The sequence below is a fragment of the Argopecten irradians genome, chromosome 4 (assembly GCF_041381155.1).
Source record: "Argopecten irradians isolate NY chromosome 4, Ai_NY, whole genome shotgun sequence".
In the NCBI taxonomy this organism is placed as follows: Eukaryota; Metazoa; Mollusca; class Bivalvia; order Pectinida; family Pectinidae; genus Argopecten; species Argopecten irradians.
Window position 1 is genome coordinate 15,083,774 of NC_091137.1, and position 24,358 is coordinate 15,108,131.

General features: G+C 39.2%; 3 protein-coding genes across 3 annotated transcripts in view; 1 reads left to right on the forward strand and 2 right to left on the reverse strand.

The window, feature by feature from the left end:
• Positions 1-9,652, reverse strand: part of LOC138320713 (ubiquitin carboxyl-terminal hydrolase isozyme L5-like) — a 52,196-nt gene extending 42,544 nt beyond the window's left edge. The window contains 7 exon segments of the mRNA XM_069263884.1: positions 1,491-1,561; positions 1,910-2,040; positions 5,947-6,008; positions 6,304-6,429; positions 6,949-7,054; positions 7,388-7,451; positions 9,519-9,652. Of these exon segments, the coding sequence (XP_069119985.1) occupies positions 1,491-1,561; positions 1,910-2,040; positions 5,947-6,008; positions 6,304-6,429; positions 6,949-7,054; positions 7,388-7,451; positions 9,519-9,594 (636 nt within the window). The 5' untranslated portion in view covers positions 9,595-9,652.
• Positions 9,653-9,751: 99 nt separating this feature from the next.
• LOC138320711 (uncharacterized) lies at positions 9,752-16,341 on the forward strand. The gene is made up of 3 exons (XM_069263883.1): positions 9,752-9,919; positions 14,910-15,000; positions 15,737-16,341. The coding sequence occupies exons 1-3, from the start codon at positions 9,752-9,754 to the stop codon at positions 15,958-15,960; spliced, it is 483 nt and encodes a 160-aa protein (XP_069119984.1). The 3' UTR covers positions 15,961-16,341.
• Positions 16,342-16,877: 536 nt separating this feature from the next.
• On the reverse strand, positions 16,878-21,520 carry LOC138320709 (uncharacterized). Its single transcript, XM_069263881.1, has 2 exons — positions 20,856-21,520; positions 16,878-18,818 (listed from the first exon to the last, which is right to left on the reverse strand). The coding sequence occupies exon 2, from the start codon at positions 18,801-18,803 to the stop codon at positions 17,238-17,240; it is 1,566 nt and encodes a 521-aa protein (XP_069119982.1). The 5' UTR covers positions 18,804-18,818; positions 20,856-21,520; the 3' UTR covers positions 16,878-17,237.
• Between the last annotated feature and the right edge of the window lie 2,838 nt (positions 21,521-24,358).

Below are 24,358 nucleotides of genomic sequence, written 5' to 3' on the forward strand. Positions count from 1 at the left end.
CAAAAAATATTTCTCTCCATGAATAATCAATAAGAGGAAACGCTTTCTGGAATTAAATAAATACATGTATATAGTGTAGTGGGATTGGACTAGGTCAATCATCAGTGACCAGGTAGCTCAGTGATAGAGCATTCGCCTAATGTTCGGAGGTCCCAGGTTCGAATCTCAGTCTAGCTGTTACATTTTCTCCTCTCCATACATGCCATATTTTTCTAGGGGTGGACAGGGAGATTGATAACCATTTTGAGGGATTTTGGTCTCAAAAGAGGGAGGTATACGCGCGACATATATAAATAAATTAAATATCTGCTTTTTTATGATGAAATTCTGCATTCATATTGAATTTTACTGAAATAAAGGAATGTGTGGTTTTGCAAAAGTAGTCACATCCCTATATACACCCAGTTCTGGAGCAGTTTTATTGTTCGAAATATTAGTCTGGGCTTTTTAATAATCTCTGACAATAACGGATAATTAACTTAGATAAAGTTCTTAAATTTACAAGCATTAAATTAAAAAAAAAACAGAATCGTTACAGTAGTATTCAAAATGTAATTTAATCTGAGAGAGAAAAAAAGTAAATTTCTTTTTAATTTTATTTATTTAAATTCAGTTACTATTGATAAATTTTTATTATTAATATATTTTTTTTCTAAAAATAAATTCACACAGAAATTCTAAAAAAATAATACTTTTTCCATTTTTAAAAACGTGGTTATTAGGAAATCCGGAAATTCTATAAAATCCGGATCATCTATTACAATTACCCAAAATGGCGGCCATTACGATTGCAAAGTTTGTGACATCCATCAAATACAGATAGGCCTATTTAACATTAAAAACGTGAGTAAATCATTCACAGTTGTAAGCAGTATTTGTTTTGTTGTAATGTTCACTAGCTGTAGTCATAAAATTTATTGAAAGGCCAGCTGATTGTTTTCTAGGCGGTCGATCGGCTTCTTGACTTCAGTTTACGTAATACACAGACGTGAGTGAAAGTGACACAACAAGCCAAGGTGGAAATAGCCCAAGGCTGCTAATTAGGGCCACTTGGGTGTTGGTCAGGGGGTCAGGGAGTGGTTACTCTCGTGCTAAAATTAACCTAGCATGTACACAAATGTGGCAGTGAAAATAAAACGGAGGGGTTTATAGAAATCGGGAATTTAGACTCTCCTGCCGGGAGACAATAAAAGGCTTTAAAATACGGGAGGTTTTGTCTCACGCCGGGAGGTATGGCATGTATGCCTCTCCTGTTACAAAATTGGCGCCTAACTAATATACCCATGGTGATGGTATAAGAGTCTCATATGTCTTCCAAGGCGAAGACTTTGAAAAAGGAGGGAGGAGTGAAGTGGGATTAGACTGGGTGGATCATCAGTGACCAGGTAGCTCAGCGGTAGAGCATTCAGCTGGTGTTCGGAGGTCCTGGATTCGAATCCCGGTCTGGCCATTATATTTTCTCCTGTCCTGTTATAGTATATAAGTGATACTTACTTCTGCATCCTCTTCTCTAGGACAGGACGTACAAGTGTCAGCCAATCTGTCTCTCCTGGTATAGCACCTGGTGAAGACACGATAAGAAAAGTTTTGTCAGAAAAAAATAAATAAATAAATGTTAGAAAAAATACCACGTTCAAAAACAAAGCAAAAATTCAATTAATACCCTTTCTGTTAGAATATAAACTCATTGTCAGAAAAAAAATCTAAAATACTTATTCTTCAACAACCTAACAAGTAAACAAAGAGAGCGAATCTACTGATAATAAAAAAGGAACACGAAACAGCCTCCACCTGGTTTTATTGACAATAGAAATCATCAAACACCAGTAATTTGTAGAAATAAGAGAATAAACCATTAATCAGAAACAAAAGTCTAGATATGATAATTGTATTGATGAATTTAAGTCACCTAAATCTACAGGTCCATCTTTGAGGCCATCCAGCTCATATAGACGGCCATCAATAGGCAGGTAACCAACAAAATGGTACACATCGTCATCTTTCTTAGCCATCTTCTCATCAAACTCAAACATCTGTTGTCTTCAAAGAAAAAAGATCAAACACTTACTTACATTCAGTAAAAGTGAACAGCTGAATTTATCACAACTAACCCTGCTTCACTTTTCAGGAATATGGTAGACATAAAGTATTTTTGTGCACAAAATTGTTCTCTCGATTCAGAATTAAAAATTATTTTTTTGACACAAAATGATGATGAATAATACATGTATTTCAAAAATCTTCTGACACAAAAATTCTGCTGCCAAAGTTGCATAAGTAAAACAACTAAAACAAGAGGCCCAGAGGGCCTGTATCGCTCACCTGGTTTTTTGTTAGTAATTATCACAAGAATCTGACAATTAGAAAAATAAGCAAAATTGACTCCCAAAGTTTAATTTTGAATCACAACCATACAATGATGCTAATGATGCTACCATTGGATTATAAGTGCTCTTCCATTCTTAGTTGCAGAGAAGAAGTCGTTTATATGGAAATAGCTAAATTGACCCCTTTTGACCCCATCCTTCAGGCTCCTGGGGGGGGGGGTCAGCCCCATCATTTGCAAAATTTTGAATCCAAACCCTTTAAGGATGTAACCATTGCATTATGAGCGCAATCCCATGTTAAGTTGCAGAGAAAAAGTCATTTATATGGAAATTGACCATTTTTGACCCCGCCCCTCAGGCCCCCGGGGGTCAGCCCTATCATTTGCTCAATTTGGAATCCCCAGCCTACAAGGATGCTACCATTGCATTATGGGTGCTATACCATGCTTAGTTGCAGAGAAGAAGTCATTTATATGGAAATAGCCAAATTGACCCCTTTTGACCCCGCCCCTCAGGCCCCCGGGGGGTCAGCCCTATCATTTGCACAATTTTGAATCCCCACCCTATAAGGATGCTACCATTGCATTATGGGTGCTATACCATACTTAGTTTCAGAGAAGAAGTCGTTTATATGGAAATAGCCAAATTGGCCCCTTTTGACGCCGCCTCTCAGGCCCCCGGGGGGTCAGCCCCATTATTTGTACAATTTTGAATCCCCACCCTATAAGGATGATATCATTGCATTATGGGTGCTATCCCATGCTTGGTTTCAGAGAAGAAGTCGTTTATATGGAAATAGCCAAATTGAGCCCTTTTGACCCCGCCCCTCAGCCCCCCCGGGAGTCAGCCCCATCATTTGCAAAATTTTGAATCCAATCCCTTTAAGGATGTAACCATTGCATTATGAGCGCAATCCCATGTTAAGTTGCAGAGAAAAAGTCATTTATATGGAAATTGACCACTTTTGACGACCCCGCCCCTCAGGCCCCCGGGGGTCAGCCCTATCATTTGCTCAATTTGGAATCCTCAGCCTACAAGGATGCTACCATTGCATTATGGGTGCTATACCATGCTTAGTTGCAGAGAAGAAGTCATTTATATGGAAATAGCCAAATTGACCCCTTTTGACCCCGCCCCTCAGGCCCCCCCGGGGGTCAGCCCTATCATTTGCACAATTTTGAATCCCCACCCTGTAAGGATGCTACCATTGCATTATGGGTGCTATACCATGCTTAGTTGCAGAGAAGAAGTCATTTATATGGAAATAGCCAAATTGGCCCCTTTTGACGCCGCCTCTCAGGCCCCCGGGGGGTCAGCCCCATTATTTGTACAATTTTGAATCCCCACCCTATAAGGATGATATCATTGCATTATGGGTGCTATCCCATGCTTGGTTTCAGAGAAGACGTTGTTTATATGGAAATAGCCAAATTGAGCCCTTTTGACCCCGCCCCTCAGCCCCCCCGGGAGTCAGCCCCATCATTTGCAAAATTTTGAATCACAACCATACAATGATGCTAATGATGCTACCATTGGATTATAAGTGCTCTTCCATTCTTAGTTGCAGAGAAGAAGTCGTTTATATGGAAATAGCTAAATTGACCCCTTTTGACCCCATCCTTCAGGCTCCTGGGGGGGGGGGTCAGCCCCATCATTTGCAAAATTTTGAATCCAAACCCTTTAAGGATGTAACCATTGCATTATGAGCGCAATCCCATGTTAAGTTGCAGAGAAAAAGTCATTTATATGGAAATTGACCATTTTTGACCCCGCCCCTCAGGCCCCCGGGGGTCAGCCCTATCATTTGCTCAATTTGGAATCCCCAGCCTACAAGGATGCTACCATTGCATTATGGGTGCTATACCATGCTTAGTTGCAGAGAAGAAGTCATTTATATGGAAATAGCCAAATTGACCCCTTTTGACCCCGCCCCTCAGGCCCCCGGGGGGTCAGCCCTATCATTTGCACAATTTTGAATCCCCACCCTGTAAGGATGCTACCATTGCATTATGGGTGCTATACCATGCTTAGTTGCAGAGAAGAAGTCATTTATATGGAAATAGCCAAATTGGCCCCTTTTGACGCCGCCTCTCAGGCCCCCGGGGGGTCAGCCCCATTATTTGTACAATTTTGAATCCCCACCCTATAAGGATGATATCATTGCATTATGGGTGCTATCCCATGCTTGGTTTCAGAGAAGAAGTCGTTTATATGGAAATAGCCAAATTGAGCCCTTTTGACCCCGCCCCTCAGCCCCCCCGGGAGTCAGCCCCATCATTTGCAAAATTTTGAATCCAATCCCTTTAAGGATGTAACCATTGCATTATGAACGCAATCCCATGTTAAGTTGCAGAGAAAAAGTCATTTATATGGAAATTGACCATTTTTGACCCCGCCCCTCAGGCCCCCGGGGGTCAGCCCTATCATTTGCTCAATTTGGAATCCCCAGCCTACAAGGATGCTACCATTGCATTATGGGTGTTATACAATGCTTAGTTGCAGAGAAGAAGTCATTTATATGGAAATAGCCAAATTGACCCCTTTTGATCCCGCCCCTCAGGCCCCCGGGGGTCAGCCCTATCATTTGCACAATTTTGAATCCCCACACTATAAGGATGCTACCATTGCATAATGGGTGCTATACCATGCTTAGTTGCAGAGAAGAAGTCATTTATATGGAAATAGCCAAATTGACCCCTTTTGACCCCGCCCCTCAGGCCCCCAGGGGGTCAGCCCTATCATTTGCACAATTTTGAATCCCCACCCTATAAGGATGCTACCATTGCATTATGGGTGCTATCCCATGCTTGGTTTCAGAGAAGAAGTCGTTTATATGGAAATAGCCAAATTGAGCCCTTTTGACCCCGCCCCTCAGCCCCCCCCGGGAGTCAGCCCCATCATTTGTACAATTTTGAATCCCCACCCTATAACGATACTACAATTGCATTATGAGTGCTATCTCATGCTTAGTTTCAGAGAAGAAGTCGTTTATATGGAAATAGCCAAATTGACCCCTTTTGACCCCGCCCCTCAGGCCCCCGGGGGGTCAGCCCCATAATTTGTACAATTTTGAATCCCCACCCTATAAGGATGCTACCATTGCATTATGGGTGCTATCCCATGCTTGGTTTCAGAGAAGAAGTTGTTTATATGGAAATAGCCAAATTGACCCCTTTTGGCCCCGCCCCTCAGGCCCCCGGGGGTCAGCCCCATCATTTGTACAATTTTCAGTTAGTAGCCCATAAGGATGCTACCAGTCAAATTTTATTGAAATCCGACCAGCGGTTATGGAGAATAAGTCGATTGTTGACGGATGCCGGACGCCGGACGCCGGACGACAGACGCCGGACGCTGCGATATGCCATAAGCTCACCTCGGTCCTTTGGACCAGGTGAGCTAATAAGTCTGTACCTATAGGCAATACAATCAAACCTGCCATAGCGACCACCTCTGTATAAAGACCATCTGCTTAATAAGACCACTTTCTCAGGGTCCAAAATGGCAAATTACAACACAATTTGACCTGTGTATAAAGACCACCTGACTATAACGGCTTTTTATCTTGGTCCCTTGGGTAGTCTTTATAGACGGGTTTGAATCATTTATAACAATGGATTACCTGGAGAAACTGTTGTGGACCTGTTTGATGATATCCGAGTTACTCAAGGTTAATCCTCTTAACTGAAAACAAGCACAAAGTTTAACTCCCTTTACAACATAATGACATAGACGACATCAATTTAAATTAATGTAGTAGTGCATAACAAGTGAAACCATCAATGAACACAATGATTATCAGTGGTAACGTGGAAACAAGTTGTCTTAATAACTCTCTAAATCCTAGCAAAGTGTGCAACTTCTCTACTTAGCAATGAGATTTAAATTGGCTACTCTGTAAATTATATGGTTCAATGTTATGTCAATAAAAGAAAAGCATTATGATAAATACTGTCACTGTACAAGATTCTAAACTTACTGCAGGTTCAAATCCCTGAACAAATTCCTTGAAGGACTGAAGTGTGTCTCCGATACTGACATCTTTGTGATCACAGTTGAGGAGGATGCTGAGGATGGCCTGAGTGGCACAAGCGTTGTTGATCACCTGTAAAGTAATTGATACTCATTTTCATTATCTATAATATTCTCAAGGCGATATAGACCATATCATAAAGTCTACAGATAGTGTTGTGTAAGCCAGTTCACTGATCAACTTGCTCTTAATTCATTGCTGGCACACTAAAGTCAGACCTAAATATGCAGTGCTCTTTTATATTCTAAACATTTAATTCATTGCTGACGCACAAAATTCAGACCTAAATATGCAATGCCCTTTTATAATCTAAACTACATATATCTTGGTTTATTTTGGGTTGATTGGTTTTACATCCTATTGATAATTTGACAGAAAAGGCCATTTAAGAATGTGCTAGGTTTAAGAGTTGGGGGAAAGCTAGAGAACCCAGAGAAAAACCGCCAACCTGCGGTCACTACCTCACATGCCCAAATGCCAAACATGAGAATCAAAGTCTAGACCCAAAGGTGCATGACTTGTGGTAATGCCAGGGCATTTATTTCAACATAAACCAAAATAATGACATTCCATCAGGAAACAATAACTTACTTGTTTAGCAAAGAAGATTTTTTCTAGTCGACTGTCCTTAACGATGGAATCCTGTGCCTCAGATTCTGGCTGCCATTTGAACAAGAATATCAAACCATGAACAGGTCTGGAAATAAACAAATCAACCAAATAAAAAGTCTTACTGTTGTTTGTTGAGTAAATCAAATACAACCAAATTAAAAGATTTCATTTTTTTGTTATGTACCCGTTTAAATGAATAATGCAACTTTGTTACCATACTTTCTTTTTATCAAATCAACAAATCATCAAATGATTTCAGTGTTAAATTTGTTTTCTTTACTTGAGAAAAAATAAACTCCAAGACAAATTGATCATGTTTATTTCACCCAAATGATATCAAAGAATGGACACCAACTAATTATGTTTCAGCCTTAGCTGACCATATGATATCAAAGAATTAAGATACACCAATACCCACTTGAGTTTCTCAAAACTGTCCGGGTCCATGCTCCATATCTCTTCAACCTGAACACCAGTACAACCTATAAGGATAAACATCAAAGGTAGTCAGTGCCTTGACAAATAATTATCGGTAAGTACAAAGTGTACTAGTAAGACATGAAATAAACAATCTTTCTGCCACAAAAATGTTGTTTAACATTTTCTTGACCATTTTCTTAATGTAAAAACTTGGCAATGCTTTGTGTTACTCAATTTTTTGGCACATGTAAATTTAAATATTAATGTATCAATTTGATAGTGATAGGCTGATGATCTAAAAAAAATCTCAAAAATTAGAGGGGAAAAAAAAATCAAAATCAGCTAATCAGAAATATTTGAAAGTGAGATTTATGTCACAAAACTTTTGTTTATCATAATTCAACTGAATAAATAGCCCATTTTTATTAACATACAGACATTGTTTCCATACAGTACAGTATCCATCATGACACATTAGGGCTGAAACGATTAGTAATTTTTTTATTCGATTATTTGGTCACATGTAATCGATTACTTATCGATTAATCCCTTGAATTGAAGGCAACTGTATTGTCTCACTGCTGACTACTGAAAACGTCTGCCATGTTTTGTTATCAACTAATAATAACAACTGTACAATGTAACAGAGCACATGCCTTACATAATATAAGCCTACCAATAAATAAGAATCAGAATAAGAATGTAACATCGTTTAAATCCAGTCTGCTAACCCGCTGTATTGACGTGACCTGATCGCTACTGAGCAACATGACCAAATTTTGTCTATGAACTTTTTTATTTCCGTGATCAAAAAAATAAAATAAATCAAGAACTCTTATCTTCAATTAGAATATGAACAAAAACATTCTTTTTATATGAAAAAAAACATGCAATAGTAAAATTAAAATGTTCAACTCTACTGCTCCTTTACGCTCCAGAGGGTCCTGACAGCAATTAGGCCTCCCTGACGTAACAACATGGAGCCGATCGCTAGTGAAAATTGGCGAACAGCGTGTTGCAAGCTTTCTCATGACATCCACTTTCTCATTGATTAATGACTTTAATTTCCATAGAGACGTAATTTAACAAGTATTTCTCACATCATATATGCTTTGTTGAATTCTGACAACTTCAAAACGTGTACATAAAGAGATAAAACTACAGTTGGAATGGCTTCCTCAGAAATCCATGATCTGTAAACATGTTTATTCAGCTTACAATGCTCTTGCTATGCATGTTACGATTAACAATTAAGAAAATCTTTAATGGATTATCAGCGATTAGTTTCATTAATCTAATCGCCTCCGATTATTGAACTAATCGTTTCAGCCCTATGACACATTAGTCTATCGCAGTGGATATGCTTTCACCACACTATTACCTCATCATGATAAAATTTCTCGACGGTTATAAACGTAGTTGTATATCACAATAATCTCGGAAACTTGTAGTCTTAGATCAGAAAAATTATGAGTTAACTTTTTTTTTATAATAATCTTTTAATTTCTTACTAATTTCTCAAACAGGTAATTGTTACTCAAATGGGTAACTTTTACCCATATGCTGGGTTGTGCCCAACCTGTTCCAGTGATTATGAAGTCACGAAACTCACGTCAACTGATAAAGTCATAATCATCGAATGGTGGGACTAATCAACGGTAAATTGTACTTTACCCACGTCGTTTTGGGATCACGGAACCACCATATTTAAACTGTGTGTACAATACATTTTTTGCGCTACAACAGGTTTGGGACACTCCCGTATATGCAGGATACTCCTGCATTTGAGTAACAATCCTGTATATGAGCGATAATTTAGTTACGTTAACGCAGGATTCTGTGAAATGAAAATGGATAAACTTGTTTTAAAAACTGTATAAAAAAGGTGCAAGAAGGTGATAATGTATTAAAACATTAAAATTGAAGCTTTTATTTTCATAGGTTTTATCAAATTTTCTAATTGGCTCGAAGACTTATGGATATTACATGGACAGATGAAAGTGTTCGTTTTGAAAATATGAAAGTGTCGCATTTTTGATGAAGTGTTCATTTTGTCAGTTGAGTTTGCATATGCTTTGGGCACTTATCTTACATATAACATATATATAACACATCAATAATCGCCATACCAAATCCTTTGATTAGTTCTGTGAATACACCAGGATCACTTTCAATCAAACACCAATCTCCTGCACTTGTCGCCATTTTCGCAATTTATGCCGGAAGTCGCACATGGGATCAGTTAAGATGGAAAAAGCAGTGGATAAGTATCAAGACTTACTTCCTAAATACATCTACAATATACAAATTATAACACAAACGAACTAAAACAATAAATATACATTATCTCAAATCTTTTAAAATGTGTATTGATCATAATTTACCGAATTATCCAATTATTGAAGTTATCGATTATTTATGTCTGACAGGAAGTTTAAAATTGAAACTAAACAGGAGACTTGAAAAAAGGATGACGGAACTAGAAACACAACATGAAAGTCCAGACAAAGCTTATCCATCCGTTGCTATGGTATGTGTTTTGGAAGAATTGAGGCAAATATTTCATTAATTTTCTTATTTTTTTTCCGACTAGGAATGAAAACAATATTCCATCTTATTAACCTAAATTCTCACTTGTGTCATGTAAAAGGTTCCATGTCAAACACTCTACTAGCCTAATCCCTATTGAGATTCCTCCTCTAGACTCTTTTATATTCGGACGTCTGATAGATGTCTCCGATGAGAGACATCTATCAGACGTCCGAATATAAAAGAGTCTAGAGGAGGAATCTCAATAGGGATTATCTACTAGCCTACCGTAGTAAAATACATTGAAAATTTTAAAGGACCTTTTTTAGTCATCTGTCCCATAAAATTTTCATTCAAGCGACTACTTCTTAATAACTGATTTATCAAGGGTAATAGGCCTGTTGCGTATGAAATTAAGGGCTACCAAATTTGTTCAAATGAATGACCTTGAACTAATTGAAGTGAAACAGGGTTTGGTCAAGTTCATTTGTCTCAATTTTGGAATGCCAGATTTGTTAGTACACAATGCTTTAATTCTTCGTCGAAGGAAAGCTGAGCATTTCTGACCAAATATGGTCAAAATCCCTAAAAATCCTGACGGATCTCCTTATTTTGTGTTGCAGAGGGCCCATTTGGCCACTGATTTTTTTGCCTTATGATTTTGCTGTAATAGATTATCATTTGTTTCATTTATTTAAAAAAAATACTTTTGTTTGAACAATATGTTCTTCGAGACAAAATAGTCAATCAGATTCATATTAGTTGGGTATTCAGATTTTGACCCCGATGAAGCCAGGGCCTTCAGCCCTCAATTTCTTTCTTTAGGGAGACCATTTCCAATAAAGTTAGTATCAAAGCCTGTCTATGGTTGCTGAAATACATTTGGAATGTTGATCTGGTTGCCTGCCAGTCCCCACCAGTACCAAGTAGTCCACTCTCTTACCATCTTTTTTACTCTGCTCTCCTACCAAGACAAAGTTTACAAATTTCAGACTCCTTTTTCCTTCATGTGCTTTTCTCTGTTCTTATCCAATATATTTACAAGAACAGGTAAAACTTTGTTATGGTGCAATGTATCTAACCTTTGCATTTGTCACAATTATGCATAAAACCTCTGCTTGCCTGTCTTTTCCCAGCAGTTCCAAGAAGTCCTCTTCTTTCCGCACTACCTTTTGTATTCAGCTCTACTGCTTAGACAAAGTGTACAAAATCTCAGACCTTTTTGCCTTTAATTGGCATCTTCTTGTTCTTATTCAGTATATCATACCATATTCGACCCAATAAGCGCCCATGTCCCTATAAGCGCCCCTCCCCATTTTTGAGACCTTGGTTTTTAATTGCCCAGGCATAAATTTTGACAAAAACTGTATATATTTGCATTAATTTTGTATTATTAGCACTTTTTCAATTTTTTAAGCGCCCTGCATCTATCAATGCATTAGAACATGAACAGTTGGAAAAAGAATGTGCTCTTGATGCTTGTATGCTGGTTTACAACAGAGTCTGCAATTTTATTCCTCTAACACTTTCCATGTGACAAATTTTCTTGGCCAAGGAAAATACTGATTTCAGTGTTGTGAATCTATGGACCAGATGTTGGTCTCTGTTAATTTCTTTAGATAAACACCCAGTTTAACCATCTTGTTCTGCTTCTTCATGCTCTGGTATCCTACAGACTTTCTTCTGCTCTATCTATACCTCTTCTCCACATCCAAAGCTGTTCCCCTTCCTGCTCTTACATTGTGTCTTACATTAAGTCATTGACTCACCAACAATGCTGCCTTGTCTCGGACATGATTATCTGCCCCTTTCGATATCATTTATGCCCATATCTTATACCACCTCTGCACATCTTTCCCATCATCTCAGCTGTACATTAGCATCAGAAGTTGTCTTCTTTAGTGCGATGGACCCAAAATAATCCAGACACCTTTGTGCCCAGCATAGAATGGTTAATGCATCCTGAGTTTCCATAAATTTTATTTTGCTCTACTTAGTTGTCAACGTTGACTGTATATATTTATAAGTTATTCTTAACTGTTACAATGGACACAATCCTTGGAGCCTCATCATTATAGTCCATTATTGTCCAGTGGATACAACATCAATTGACTAACTGATTTGGGGAATTTTCCTGTATTTATGAATATTTTAATGTTTGTGTGTTGGTCTTTGCAACCCGCTAGGTGTCTGAGATTTAAAGTAGGACCGAAAAGATATATGTGTTGAAGACAACATATTACGGTATCACACTTACAGCTGATTTAATGATGCATCATCTTCCTGGCATCCATGTAGTTCAAATGCCTGGTTTTTTGCCCCTCAGTGCTTACTTGTCAGTCTCCATCGTCATTAGGTGGTCGCCAACTATCTTCAGATGTTTCAAACCCAAACAATGACATCTTCCAATTGGTGAGTCAGTAGTGGTTACCATTCCATTACTTGATGGATCCTGACTTCTATTCCAAGTCCCCCCAACAGTGCCATAACCAGCAAGATGCTTTCTCAACAGCTTACCAATTCTCTAGACTGATGACATTGCCATCACCGTACACCTAAATTTTGCAGGAGTCAAATATAATGTTGTGAGTGAGAAAGCTGTTAATATCTGGATTGGCATTAGTAGGGAGTTCAAAATGTAAGAAACATTGCATGATCTGTTTGTCAGTGCCACTATTTTCTAACGACAATAAACTTTATTACTTCTTAGATGTTGTCTTGGTGTTTTAGGTATTGCAAATTTGTGTGCGCCATCATGACTTTAGTCTTCCAGATATTCACCTATATATTTGCTGCGTTACATAGTTTCTCCTGTGCTTCTTGCTGTCTGTGGGAGATAAAGCTAGCATTGTTTGCAGAGCTTTTATCTTCAATTTGTTTCACAAAGATCTAACGCATACCATCTTTTCTTTCCTGCAGTGACCTGCTGTGTTATCCAATCGTCCATCGACAAGAGCAAGAGACAGTTGATGCCAGGCGTTATGGTTTAGAAGACAATTCTCTTCATACAGAATAAGAATTGATCTCAGACACAAAGCGTTATGCAGTATTTTTCCAACAAACTTGGTCCATTAATTTCTTCTGTGAATTAGCTTGCATTGGTGTTCTGGATTATGCAAGGATATTTAAAACCTCTTTGTTCAAAACTTCGACTTTTTATTGAAATCATATTTTGTCTGTACCGTTCTCTGACTCTGACATAGCTTCTTTTTATATAGAGCTAGATATTTCCACCACCTTTCATTTTGGTTTCCTGACTTTACATTAATAGATATAACTAACATTCCAGAAGTTTAGTATTAATGATCAAAATAATTCTATCGTCAGAATGGATTCATATATCATCCATTAGAACCAGTTCATCCTTAAAAATGCTCACTTTTCTGGACTATCTACTTTCATTTCGTAGAACTCCATTGCTATTTCGGATTGAGATTGAGATCAACACTTTCTCTTAATACCATGGTTGTAAATGTCGACATCAGATAGACATGGTCTCGTCAGGATGTATGATTTGTTTTTATTGACCAGTGTCTCATTGGCTGAACTTTGGCTGAAATCTGCATCAAAATGAAGCCTATATTGGCTTGTATAGATGCCTCTTGATTGTCATGGCTTGTGAAATGTAGAAGTTCTGTAGGTTTTGTTGTATATTCTGTTGTGGTGTGGATATGCAGGACTCAAACACGGGTTGGTAGCTTCTGGTGTTTATTCGTGGAGTCCGTAAGAGTGACCCCGTTTACTTTCGAAATCTTAGTTTATATAGATATACATGGACATTCAACATCAATCAGTTTTATAATAAATGTAAGAGTACATATCCTACTTAAGTAATCTGACCACTTCTTGTCACGAACACGCTTCTACTTAGGTAATAGTGTATATCGAAACCTAATGACTTGGTCATGATCCCTATAGCTACAAGGCATATATACAAAACTAAATGATCTGTTGAATAACCGTCTATAACCGTCTGGTCATTGCGACCTGATGTCTAAGGCTACATGTATAACTATACTAGACCACAGGGACCTGGCACGAAAATTTTTAACCAATAGTATCCATATATATATTATAGTATCAAGGGTATGAACTCGAGAAAAACGGACCTATTTTTTTAAAACCGTAATTATTTTAATAAATGGGTTATATACAACATTGACGGATATCTTACCTTAAAGAGAAATAATTTATCTTTCCATTGAGTGCTTGATGAACAAAATTGGCCAAGTATTGACGAAGTTATGACTTGATGAATCGGGAAATTTACGAAAAATATGCTAGGTAGACATTTCCCTGTCCGGTCGAAATGTCGTCTCGGCTCTAATGGGTACCTCAAAAACCAAGCCAAAATCACAAAATCTACGCTTGTGGTGGTAAACAGTACCCAGAACTGTGTTCATCAACAATCTCCTTTGGAGGTGTCATGACCCATACTCAATGGAAAGATAAATTATTTCTCTTTAAGGTCAGTTATCCGTTAATGTTGTATAGAATCCATTTATTAAAATAATTACGGTTTTAAAAAAATAGGTCCGTTTTTCTCGACCGCCGAGTTCATACCCTTGATACTATAATATATATATATACATATACTGTTGAATTTAAAAAAATGTGCCAGGTCCCTGTGTACTAGACTAAGTGTATTCATTGATATCCATTATCTAAATTTATACTTAAAGTTAATTTTTCTAAATCTCGACATTTTCCACATTATGGTACACTCGCTGTAGATGTCGTTGTCCCTTCGTGGATAACTTCTCTACTTATAAATACTTCTTCCGGTGTGACGTATATTTATACTCTCGATCTGTACTGTTTCCACAAGCCTCTGAAAGTCACGGAAACAGGTTCGTGTGTCAACATTGCATATCATTTGCATTCTCGTTCATATTTTTTTCAATGGTATTTCTTCTTGAAACATTATTGAACACCGTCATAGCGTAGCGTCAACTTTAAAATACATATATTAACTTGTGACTTTTTTTCAGTACGGCCCATGTACGGTAAGAAACCTCAAACAAGGGGAGACGAAGCTGTGGTGTGCCTGTGGGCTGAGTAAGAAACAGCCCTGGTGTGATGGTAAGTACATAGGCGGGGTAGGAACAGTGGGTTGATAGGAATTGGCATCATAGATGTGAGGGAATCGGAACTATGATCGGTGTGGTTTGACTGGTTAGGACGAAGGAAATTTAGACAGTAGACATGACCGGACGTCATTACTAACTATTTATTCAGTGAAAATTGAAAAAAAAAATATATATATATATATATAAAGAAAAATGTCGATCTAGAATAGACTTACGGTGACAAATTTAGGTTTGAAAACACGTGGTGGGAATAAGGTTGACCTGTGTGTAGGTCATTTGATGTGTAGGGAAAAAGAAGGTGAGTAGGCATTGCTAAAATAGAAGTATAAAAACAGTTTTTTGATACAAATCCCAGGTTGTATTTCCCTGGGATATATTGAACATTTTGAAGATATTTTCTTGGTGTTTGGGAGGACTCTCAAGGGATCTAATAATGTACATTTTGGTGCTGTAGTCGCCATCAGATTTTCTTTATTTAATCGCCTTCAGATTGTCTTTATTTTAAATTCTGCCTACCGCATCGGTCCATGATTTACATTTGAATGGTAGATCCCCTTCCCAATAACCTTGTTCCATATTACTTACCATTTTCATAACCATCTGTACGTATCTTGTTTGACCGATTTTACCCTAAATTAATTTTGCTCTGACATCAGTATACACTAAATTCTCTCTGGTGAATGTGATTCGCAATAGAAAACTGTAGCAGATATATTAAACTTTTGCAGGATCACATAAAGGTACTGGGATCAAGCCATTAAAGTGGACGGTGAACAAATCGCAGAGTCTGTTCGCCATATGTGCCTGTAAATACACTAAGGATCCGCCATTTTGTGATGCTACCCACACGAACCTGCCGTGTGAGGTTCTGGACAGACAGAAAAACTGCACCTCGGCTCATGTCGCTGATAAAAGACTATGTACTGGCTGTGGTTGGGTGCCCGATTTCTGAATTTCTCATTACTTGTAGATTGTTATCAACATCAACCAAATACGTGCTCTTACTACGGGTCCGCCATGATACTGACCATTCGTTTTACTAATGACAAAGTATTTATTGTGAGAGTGATGGACGATGCTAATGGAGGGTTAGTGTTGAAGGAGTCGTTGAACAAAAAGAAATGACGTGACTGAGATTATTTTTTATCTTATTACAAGCAAATGTCATTCACTGTCCTGTATTATTTTCACTCTATACAAAGCAAGGAAGTATTCGACTACTTATTGTTGTTTTCATGTATAGATTGACATTTAAAGTACATTTTTGTACATGTATTTGTTTGATTAAAGTGGTTGCACTTGAATTGATAACGCCTCAGCCGCATGATATTAATTAAGAGTTGGGTTTTACAGTATATGTTCACCGTACATTGCGTCACATCAAAATTGAATCAAATTCAGACACGATCCTTCAATTATCTTAAGCCTAAACAGTATGGAGTTCTATCTTAATATACCAACTGCGGATGGCTTTATCAAAGTTAACATTTTAATTGGCCAACCAAGAACATTAGTAGAGAATAATTTCATGATCCTGAAGTTGAATATCGAGAAGAATTACATTTTATTTGTAATAAGTTCAGAGTTGATAAAGTCTATGGGTAGTTTCGGTCGACGTTCTCAGTTAGTATTCTCGTATATACTAGTACCTCTCGATTACGTTGTCGCTTCCGCCTTCCATACCGCAGTTGACCCAACTATGATTTAAAAGCAAAAGAAGTAAGTCCAGGTGAAAGATGGAGTTGTTTCCTTTGCGTATCTTGTAAACCTTGTTACATTGCGCACTTCGAAACGGTATCCCATATCTGTTATACAGAACACAATTTCTTGTTTGATTTGAAAATTACTTTTATTAAGTATAAATCACAGTATTAGTAAAAACAATCGTATTCATGACAGAAATAGTGTTTGGGCAAATATGTGGCTGATTGTGTATTATGCAAAGGCTACAAACACATAAAAGTCATTCAGTGATGGAAACTCATTCAGCACCATTGTACCAACATCACGAGCTGTGAACAATATGGGAGGAAGTTAAAAACTGTCTGCTGAATTCTAATGAAAGACTATTGCCTGTAGAATGGGCAATGATCAAACTGTAAAAGGTTGGTATTGCATTATTGCCCTTCTAAAGAAACTTCAGCGTTGATGTATGATACCCAATCTTTCTTTACAAGGGAATGGGTTGGAAAGACCACACATGTCGCACATTATGTAACACGCGAACTTTTATGTTGAATTTGAAAATCGTATAACTTTGACATTACCATAATCAAAGCCGATCCACATGTCGCCATTTTTGCACATGCCCATACAGGTCGGTCCGATATCATCGTCGAACAGTGTTCGTATCGTTTGGCCGTGTCTGTCGATCAGAATTAATGATTTTGTCCGACCGTCAGCGATCATAACATTACCTTGGCGATCAAAGCAAACATCCCATGGTTGAAACTCGTCCTGCTCCGGGTCATTTTCGGCAGACCCTTGAAACGTCTCTCTATTCCCTTGGTAACGAGCGAGAAGATTCAAATCTTTGTCAAACAGTACGACATGGCGTGGAGAATTGGCCTCCAAAACGACCATATCGCCATTGTTTCTGTTGACGCGTATACAAACTGGTTTGCAAAACAGAGGTTTCCCGTCCGCACCGTAGTTGATGGTTTGCATGATCTTGCCCTTGTAGGTCGCCCTGACGAGATTCTGTTCTCGATGGCGACAGACGGTGACGCATCCCTCCTGCTCTGACTCGCTCAGGCTGTTGGCGTAGCACTCAGTGAGGAACATTGTTTTACATTCTCCGCTTGGTAGAATCTCTCTGATGCTGCCGTCCCCACAGCAGACCATTGTCTTGCTGCCGTCTGCTGTACACGTCACGTCTGTAATCCATACGCCTTCGTCCACCTTGGAGGTCTGTACCATGTCACCTTTAGCGGAAACCAAGTGGGCCTCATTACTTCCGCCACAAATTACCCAGGATCTGTGTTCATCTACTGGCCAAACAGACCGGATGTACTTCTGGGCGGACAGCTCAAAAGACGCTAGGACGGAAACGGTGAATAGTTTAGCTGGTCTTTGTTTTGGCTGGTTGATCACAGGTGTATAATCCTCCTCCGCCAAACCCATTTTGTCCAGCCGCCATTCTTTCTTGCTCACCGAGCCGTATGCGTTCTGGAGTTGCTCACTGGTCGATTGTTCTGCATTAGAAGACAAAATTGGAGTACTAAGAACCGGAAGTTGGTCTGGTTTCCGGAGAACATGAGATCGCAGATTTCGTTCCATCAATGCATATTCCTCAAACTTCTCACATCCTATTACTATCTTGCTCTTTTGTATGACTTGTTTCAATTCGACTATTGATTTTTCTAGCGTTTCCTCTAATTTTCCCATAATGTCATCATTTTTCGTTCCCACAGATTTACACTCTTCAATCAAACTTTCTGTGAGTTTGTCAATTTTATTTTTAAGTTCTCTCCCTCGTACTCTCACTTCGTTAACTGTATCGTCAGTGGATTTTTTGTTTTGTTCTTGAAGTTTTTTTAGACGTTTTAATTTCCCATCCATTCCTTTAGCCTTTGCATCCGCTTTCTGTACAAGTCGAAGAAACGATTCCTTCTTCGTGTCATAATATCCTTCCATTTCTGCGCATGTGTGCTTAATGTGCGTAGTGCTAACACACTTCCGGCATATTGGCTCATCTTTACACGTGATGCAGACCATATCAAACTTCCTGTCTGAGTGCTGAGAACACACCTTCTTTGCCTCATCATGTCCACCATTCATTTTCTCGGCAGCCATTATAACTGACTCTCCCTGAAACAAATGAAACGTTATTAATATATATACAGATATATCAACATAGACTATTAGTAAATAAAGGAAGATAAAACAGTAGGCACCAACTTTGGGCAGATGAACCAAGAACATATCTGCCACCCTAATCTAGTATCATACAAAACATAATCATTTAACACACTACGAGTTACGTAAAACCTTTCCAGTTATAACATGTTATGTGTTGGTTAAACTCGTTTGTTATTTGTCGACTTTTCCCGACAATCAATCTGTTATCTATACCATAAAATAGATACGGCAGTAAATCAATGGTGAATTGTGGCATATCCATTGTAGATCAGTAGGATCTGTCGTCCCTGAAGTCGGTAATACTCGTTCACGATCGATGGTACCATCGACTTCCGTTCTACCTCGCGCTAGTCCGTCAAAGCATCATTGTTTGGACGTTGTCGGATTTGACTTTGTAATGTAACATAACAGTATGGATTTATCTGGCACGAAATGTGTAGAACCGTATTATTCATCCGTAATTCAAGTGTATCCAAAACGGTAAAACAAGGTACATTACCAACATTCGGATGATTCTTTACATATAGACGTGGACAAACTGAGGTCGATACCATACTACTGAATAAGTTATCAATCGTGCTGTTATAGATCTATCGGCTAATTCTAGCTTCGATTTAATGGTATTATTGGCCTTAGAGAAGGTGGACCCTGTTTCTCTTGTCTCACATTGTTACACTAAGGTATAGATCCCAAAAATGATTTGATGTGCAGGCACTGGTAGGTCTCTAACTAGGTCTATAGCTCTACATGGGAACAAAACATCACTGTGGTCTGTGCAATTTCGATTCTTTAATTATATGCGCAATGCTGAAATGCTGTTGTATAGTTAGTTTAACTTTGCCGTCCAATGATAATATCGCACAGTGTTATTTTTTCAATTAAGAAACAATCGATTTAAATGATAAGTCCATATTAGGGTGATTAATCAGAACAACTCCAGAAAGGCCGTTGTGTGATAAAGACTCCACGACTGAACAGCCACTAGTTGGCCCTTTGTTTAACTGTAGTCGAGACGGTCTGACATCAGATAGGCTTGCTGTGGTAGAACTGGTTCCCACAGCTAATAACTAATTATGAATGGTATAATAGCGATCTTAATGAGAACGAGCTAGGAATCTTTGGAATCACTATTTGGCTTTCATGGACACGACAAGTTTCATTTTTCTACAGTAGTCGCCGAGTGGTCAAGGTCTGAACCTCTGGTTTGCGATTTCGAAACCTACGATGGACAGTGGCCATGGACTACCCTACAAGTCTTGTCTAAGAATTGGTCGGCAATAACGTCTACATGTACATAGGTTACTCTATTATCGATAATAGTTAATGATCTTATGATGTGAGGGTATTCACCTCTTCTTTGAAGTATTTTCTTTATCGAAAACGATTCAATAGCCTGTTCTGGTATTATACCTTCTTCAAGATTTATAAATCGGTTAAATGCTAATGAATTTGGTGTCGTGTATTATGTTTGTTCATCAAAATTGTCTTAGTATGTTTTTCCATCAATCCCTAACCACTAAGGGACAAATCTGAAGCATTATATTTCTTGCAAGCAGTGAAAACTCCCATACGGTGCGACCTGGTAAAGGATTTTAAGTCCCCGCCGACGGATGAAAAAGGTTACATTGAAAAAGGTATTTTCAATGTAGGATGTTATATTGTCACTCCTACCGAGTTTATACAATGATACTAACACCGATTTACAGATAATTGGTCTCTACTGAACGTAATGTATAGATAATATCTAGGCATTAAAATCAATTGAATACAACAAATTATATTTGTTAGCACAGTATTACCAAGGTAACTGCCTAAGGGTTTGAATAGTTGTTGGCATTCAAGTGATTTAAACATTTATAAATCGAACGATCCATTACATACAAATATAGCAATATATATATATATCGCTATATTTGAAATATATAAACAGTATTTACGACGTAGGAACTTAAATATAATTAATAGTTTTAGGGCGTGTGTACTTACAGCTCTCCTATGGATGAGAAGTCTGTAGGCTTAATCCATCGTCACAAGAACCCTTATCTGGTCGTCTGTGGAATATTGGACTTCAGGTCATATATAAACACATCTAAACAAAATAATGTCACGATAAAATGGTAGAACAAAGCTAATATGTTCAGGGATTGGTCGAGATCTTTAAATGCGGTTATAAACTATCAATCTCGTACATCTAAATTGACGGTTGAACTCCATTGCTCCTATGTATCGAGTTGTGAACTTCTGTAAATAGCCCAACTCAGGTGTATAATGTATACCGATCACAATAAACGATTTAATTCCAAAACAAGTCGCTGGCTCCTCGGATCAGGGTAATTAAAATGTACCCAGCTTGTCTTTGTTAACAAGTGCGTTATTAAATAACTTCCATGTTGTTACATTGGTAAACAGTTAAAGAGTATTTTCTGCTCCCAAGATTGTAATATCTCAAAGGTGTGTTGAGTACATCAGACACACAATTTTCAAATAACAGGTTTTATCGTTCATAATTTAATACAATACTGCCGTGTTGTGATCAGTGTTATCCGCTTAAAGGCGCAAGGCGAAATTCAATCACTTATACGCTATGAAGTGTATTTCCTAATCATGGACGCAAATGAGATGTATATTTAATACCTTGAGTTTTCGCCTCGGATGATTGAACATGAACAAACTGTTTTATCACATAGAATTATTTTGAACCGTGTATTAAAAGTTGTGATTAAAAGGGCAATACCAACGTTCAAACTAACCAGGCCATGCTCTAGATGTGGGATACCCCCTTAAGGAGTTTATCTGTACCTCATAATCTGTTGTTAATATTGTACTGCTTTTTGACAATTATGTATACAACTAGTCTATAAACAACCATCGTACCTAATTAAATTTAGATTATTTAATTGTTGAGATCTTGGCAGTATATTAATTACACACCAATGTGCTTTGATTCAAATCACAAATATAGATTCTGAATAGGAGGTCGACACTTAAAGAAGTTCGTCCAAACTGAGAATGAACAGAGACGCCATTCATGCTTAAACTATGTGACTACTGAATATATTATTGACACATAATAAAAATAAATAAGATTTATAAATGGCCTTTTATGCGTCTTTCCTCCGAAGCCTATTGTCTATGTATATGAATCTCTCAGCTACATGTCTGACATTCGACCACCCCAGCCGAGGTTAGAAGTCTTTCAACAATGTCGCAGTGTCCCGGAGTTGTTAAGACTATTATGGACCGATATAGTTCATATGGAGACCACCACTGCGAAGAAATAGAATATAGAAACATAGGAAGGCTACCCCGACCAAAACTTCATTAAGGCAATGGTGGAAGAATGAAAACGTAAGAGTCTGACGCTCGGCCACCAAAAGCACGCATCAAGGTGACAGACTCTATTAACGTAAGTTGCTCTAAATTCGATTAGCATGAATCAGATACGGAAACAATATAATACTGGTTGTTAGATTGTTGAAGAATTTTGAAACTCTACCTGCAATGTCCAGACATGGGTACACAGTGAAAGAATGTTAGAAACTAGACAACAAATGTCAGACACTCGACCTCCATGGTCCAGAGGTGGGGACCTAATAGAAGAATGGCAGACACTCGATCACCACGATCCAAAGGGGGGGGGGGGGGGGCGGGGGTACCAAACGGTAGAATGTCAAGACTATCGGCCACTGCGGTCCAGATGTGGAGTCCTTATGGAAGAATGGCAGACACTCGATCACAACGGTCCATGGAGGGTACCAAATGGAAGAATGTCAGACACTCGACCTCCGCTGTCCAGAGATGGAGACCTAACAGAAGAACGGTAGATATTCGACTAACGCGGTCCAGAGGTGGAGACTAAATGGAAGAATGGTAGACACGCGACCATCGCGGTCCAGAGTTGAAGACCTTATAAAAGAATGGCAGACACTTGACTACCGCGGTCCAGAGGAGGAGACCTAATAGAAGAATGGCAGACACTCGACATCCGCGGTCCAGAGGTGGAATACTCATTGAAGAACGGCAGACACTCGACTACCGTGGTCCAAAGGGGGGGGGGGGGGGGGGTACCAAACGGTAGAATGTCAGACTATCGGCCACTGCGGTCCAGATGTGGAGTCCTTATGGAAGAATGGCAGACACTCGATCACAACGGTCCATGGAGGGTACCAAATGGAAGAATGTCAGACACTCGACCTCCGCTGACCTAACAGAAGAACGGTAGACATTCGACTAACGCGGTCCAGAGGTGGAGACTTAATGGAAGAATGGTAGACACGCGACCATCGCGGTCCAGAGTTGAAGACCTTATAAAAGAATGGCAGACACTTGACTACCGCGGTCCAGAGGAGGAGACCTAATAGAAGAACGGCAGACACTCGACATCCGCGGTCCAGAGGTGGAATACTCATTGAAGAACGGCAGACACTCGACTACCGTGGTCCAAAGGGGGGGGGGGGGGGGGGGGGGTACCAAACGGTAGAATGTCAGACTATCGGCCACTGCGGTCCAGATGTGGAGTCCTTATGGAAGAATGGCAGACACTCGATCACAACGGTCCATGGAGGGTACCAAATGGAAGAATGTCAGACACTCGACCTCCGCTGTCCAGAGATGGAGACCTAACAGAAGAACGGTAGATATTCGACTAACGCGGTCCAGAGGTGGAGACTTAATGGAAGAATGGTAGACACGCGACCATCGCGGTCCAGAGTTGAAGACCTTATAAAAGAATGGCAGACACTTGACTACCGCGGTCCAGAGGAGGAGACCTAATAGAAGAACGGCAGACACTCGTCATCCGCGGTCCAGAGGTGGAATACTCATTGAAGAACGGCAGACACTCGACTACCGTGGTCCAAGGGGGGGGGGGGGGGAGGGGGTACCAAACGGTAGAATGTCAGACTATCGGCCACTGCGGTCCAGATGTGGAGTCCTTATTGAAGAATGGCAGACACTCGATCACAACGGTCCATGGAGGGTACCAAATGGAAGAATGTCAGACACTCGACCTCCGCTGTCCAGAGATGGAGACCTAACAGAAGAACGGTAGATATTCGACTAACGCGGTCCAGAGGTGGAGACTTAATGGAAGAATGGTAGACACGCGACCATCGCGGTCCAGAGTTGAAGACCTTATAAAAGAATGGCATACACTTGACTACCGCGGTCCAGAGGAGGAGACCTAATAGAAGAACGGCAGACACTCGACATCCGCGGTCCAGAGGTGGAATACTCATTGAAGAACGGCAGACACTCGACTACCGTGGTCCAAAGGGGGGGGGGGGAGTACCAAACGGTAGAATGTCAGACTATCGGCCACTGCGGTCAAGATGTGGAGTCCTTATGGAAGAATGGCAGACACTCGATCACAACGGTCCATGGAGGGTACCAAATGGAAGAATGTCAGACACTCGACCTCCGCTGACCTAACAGAAGAACGGTAGACATTCGACTAACGCGGTCCAGAGGTGGAGACTTAATGGAAGAAT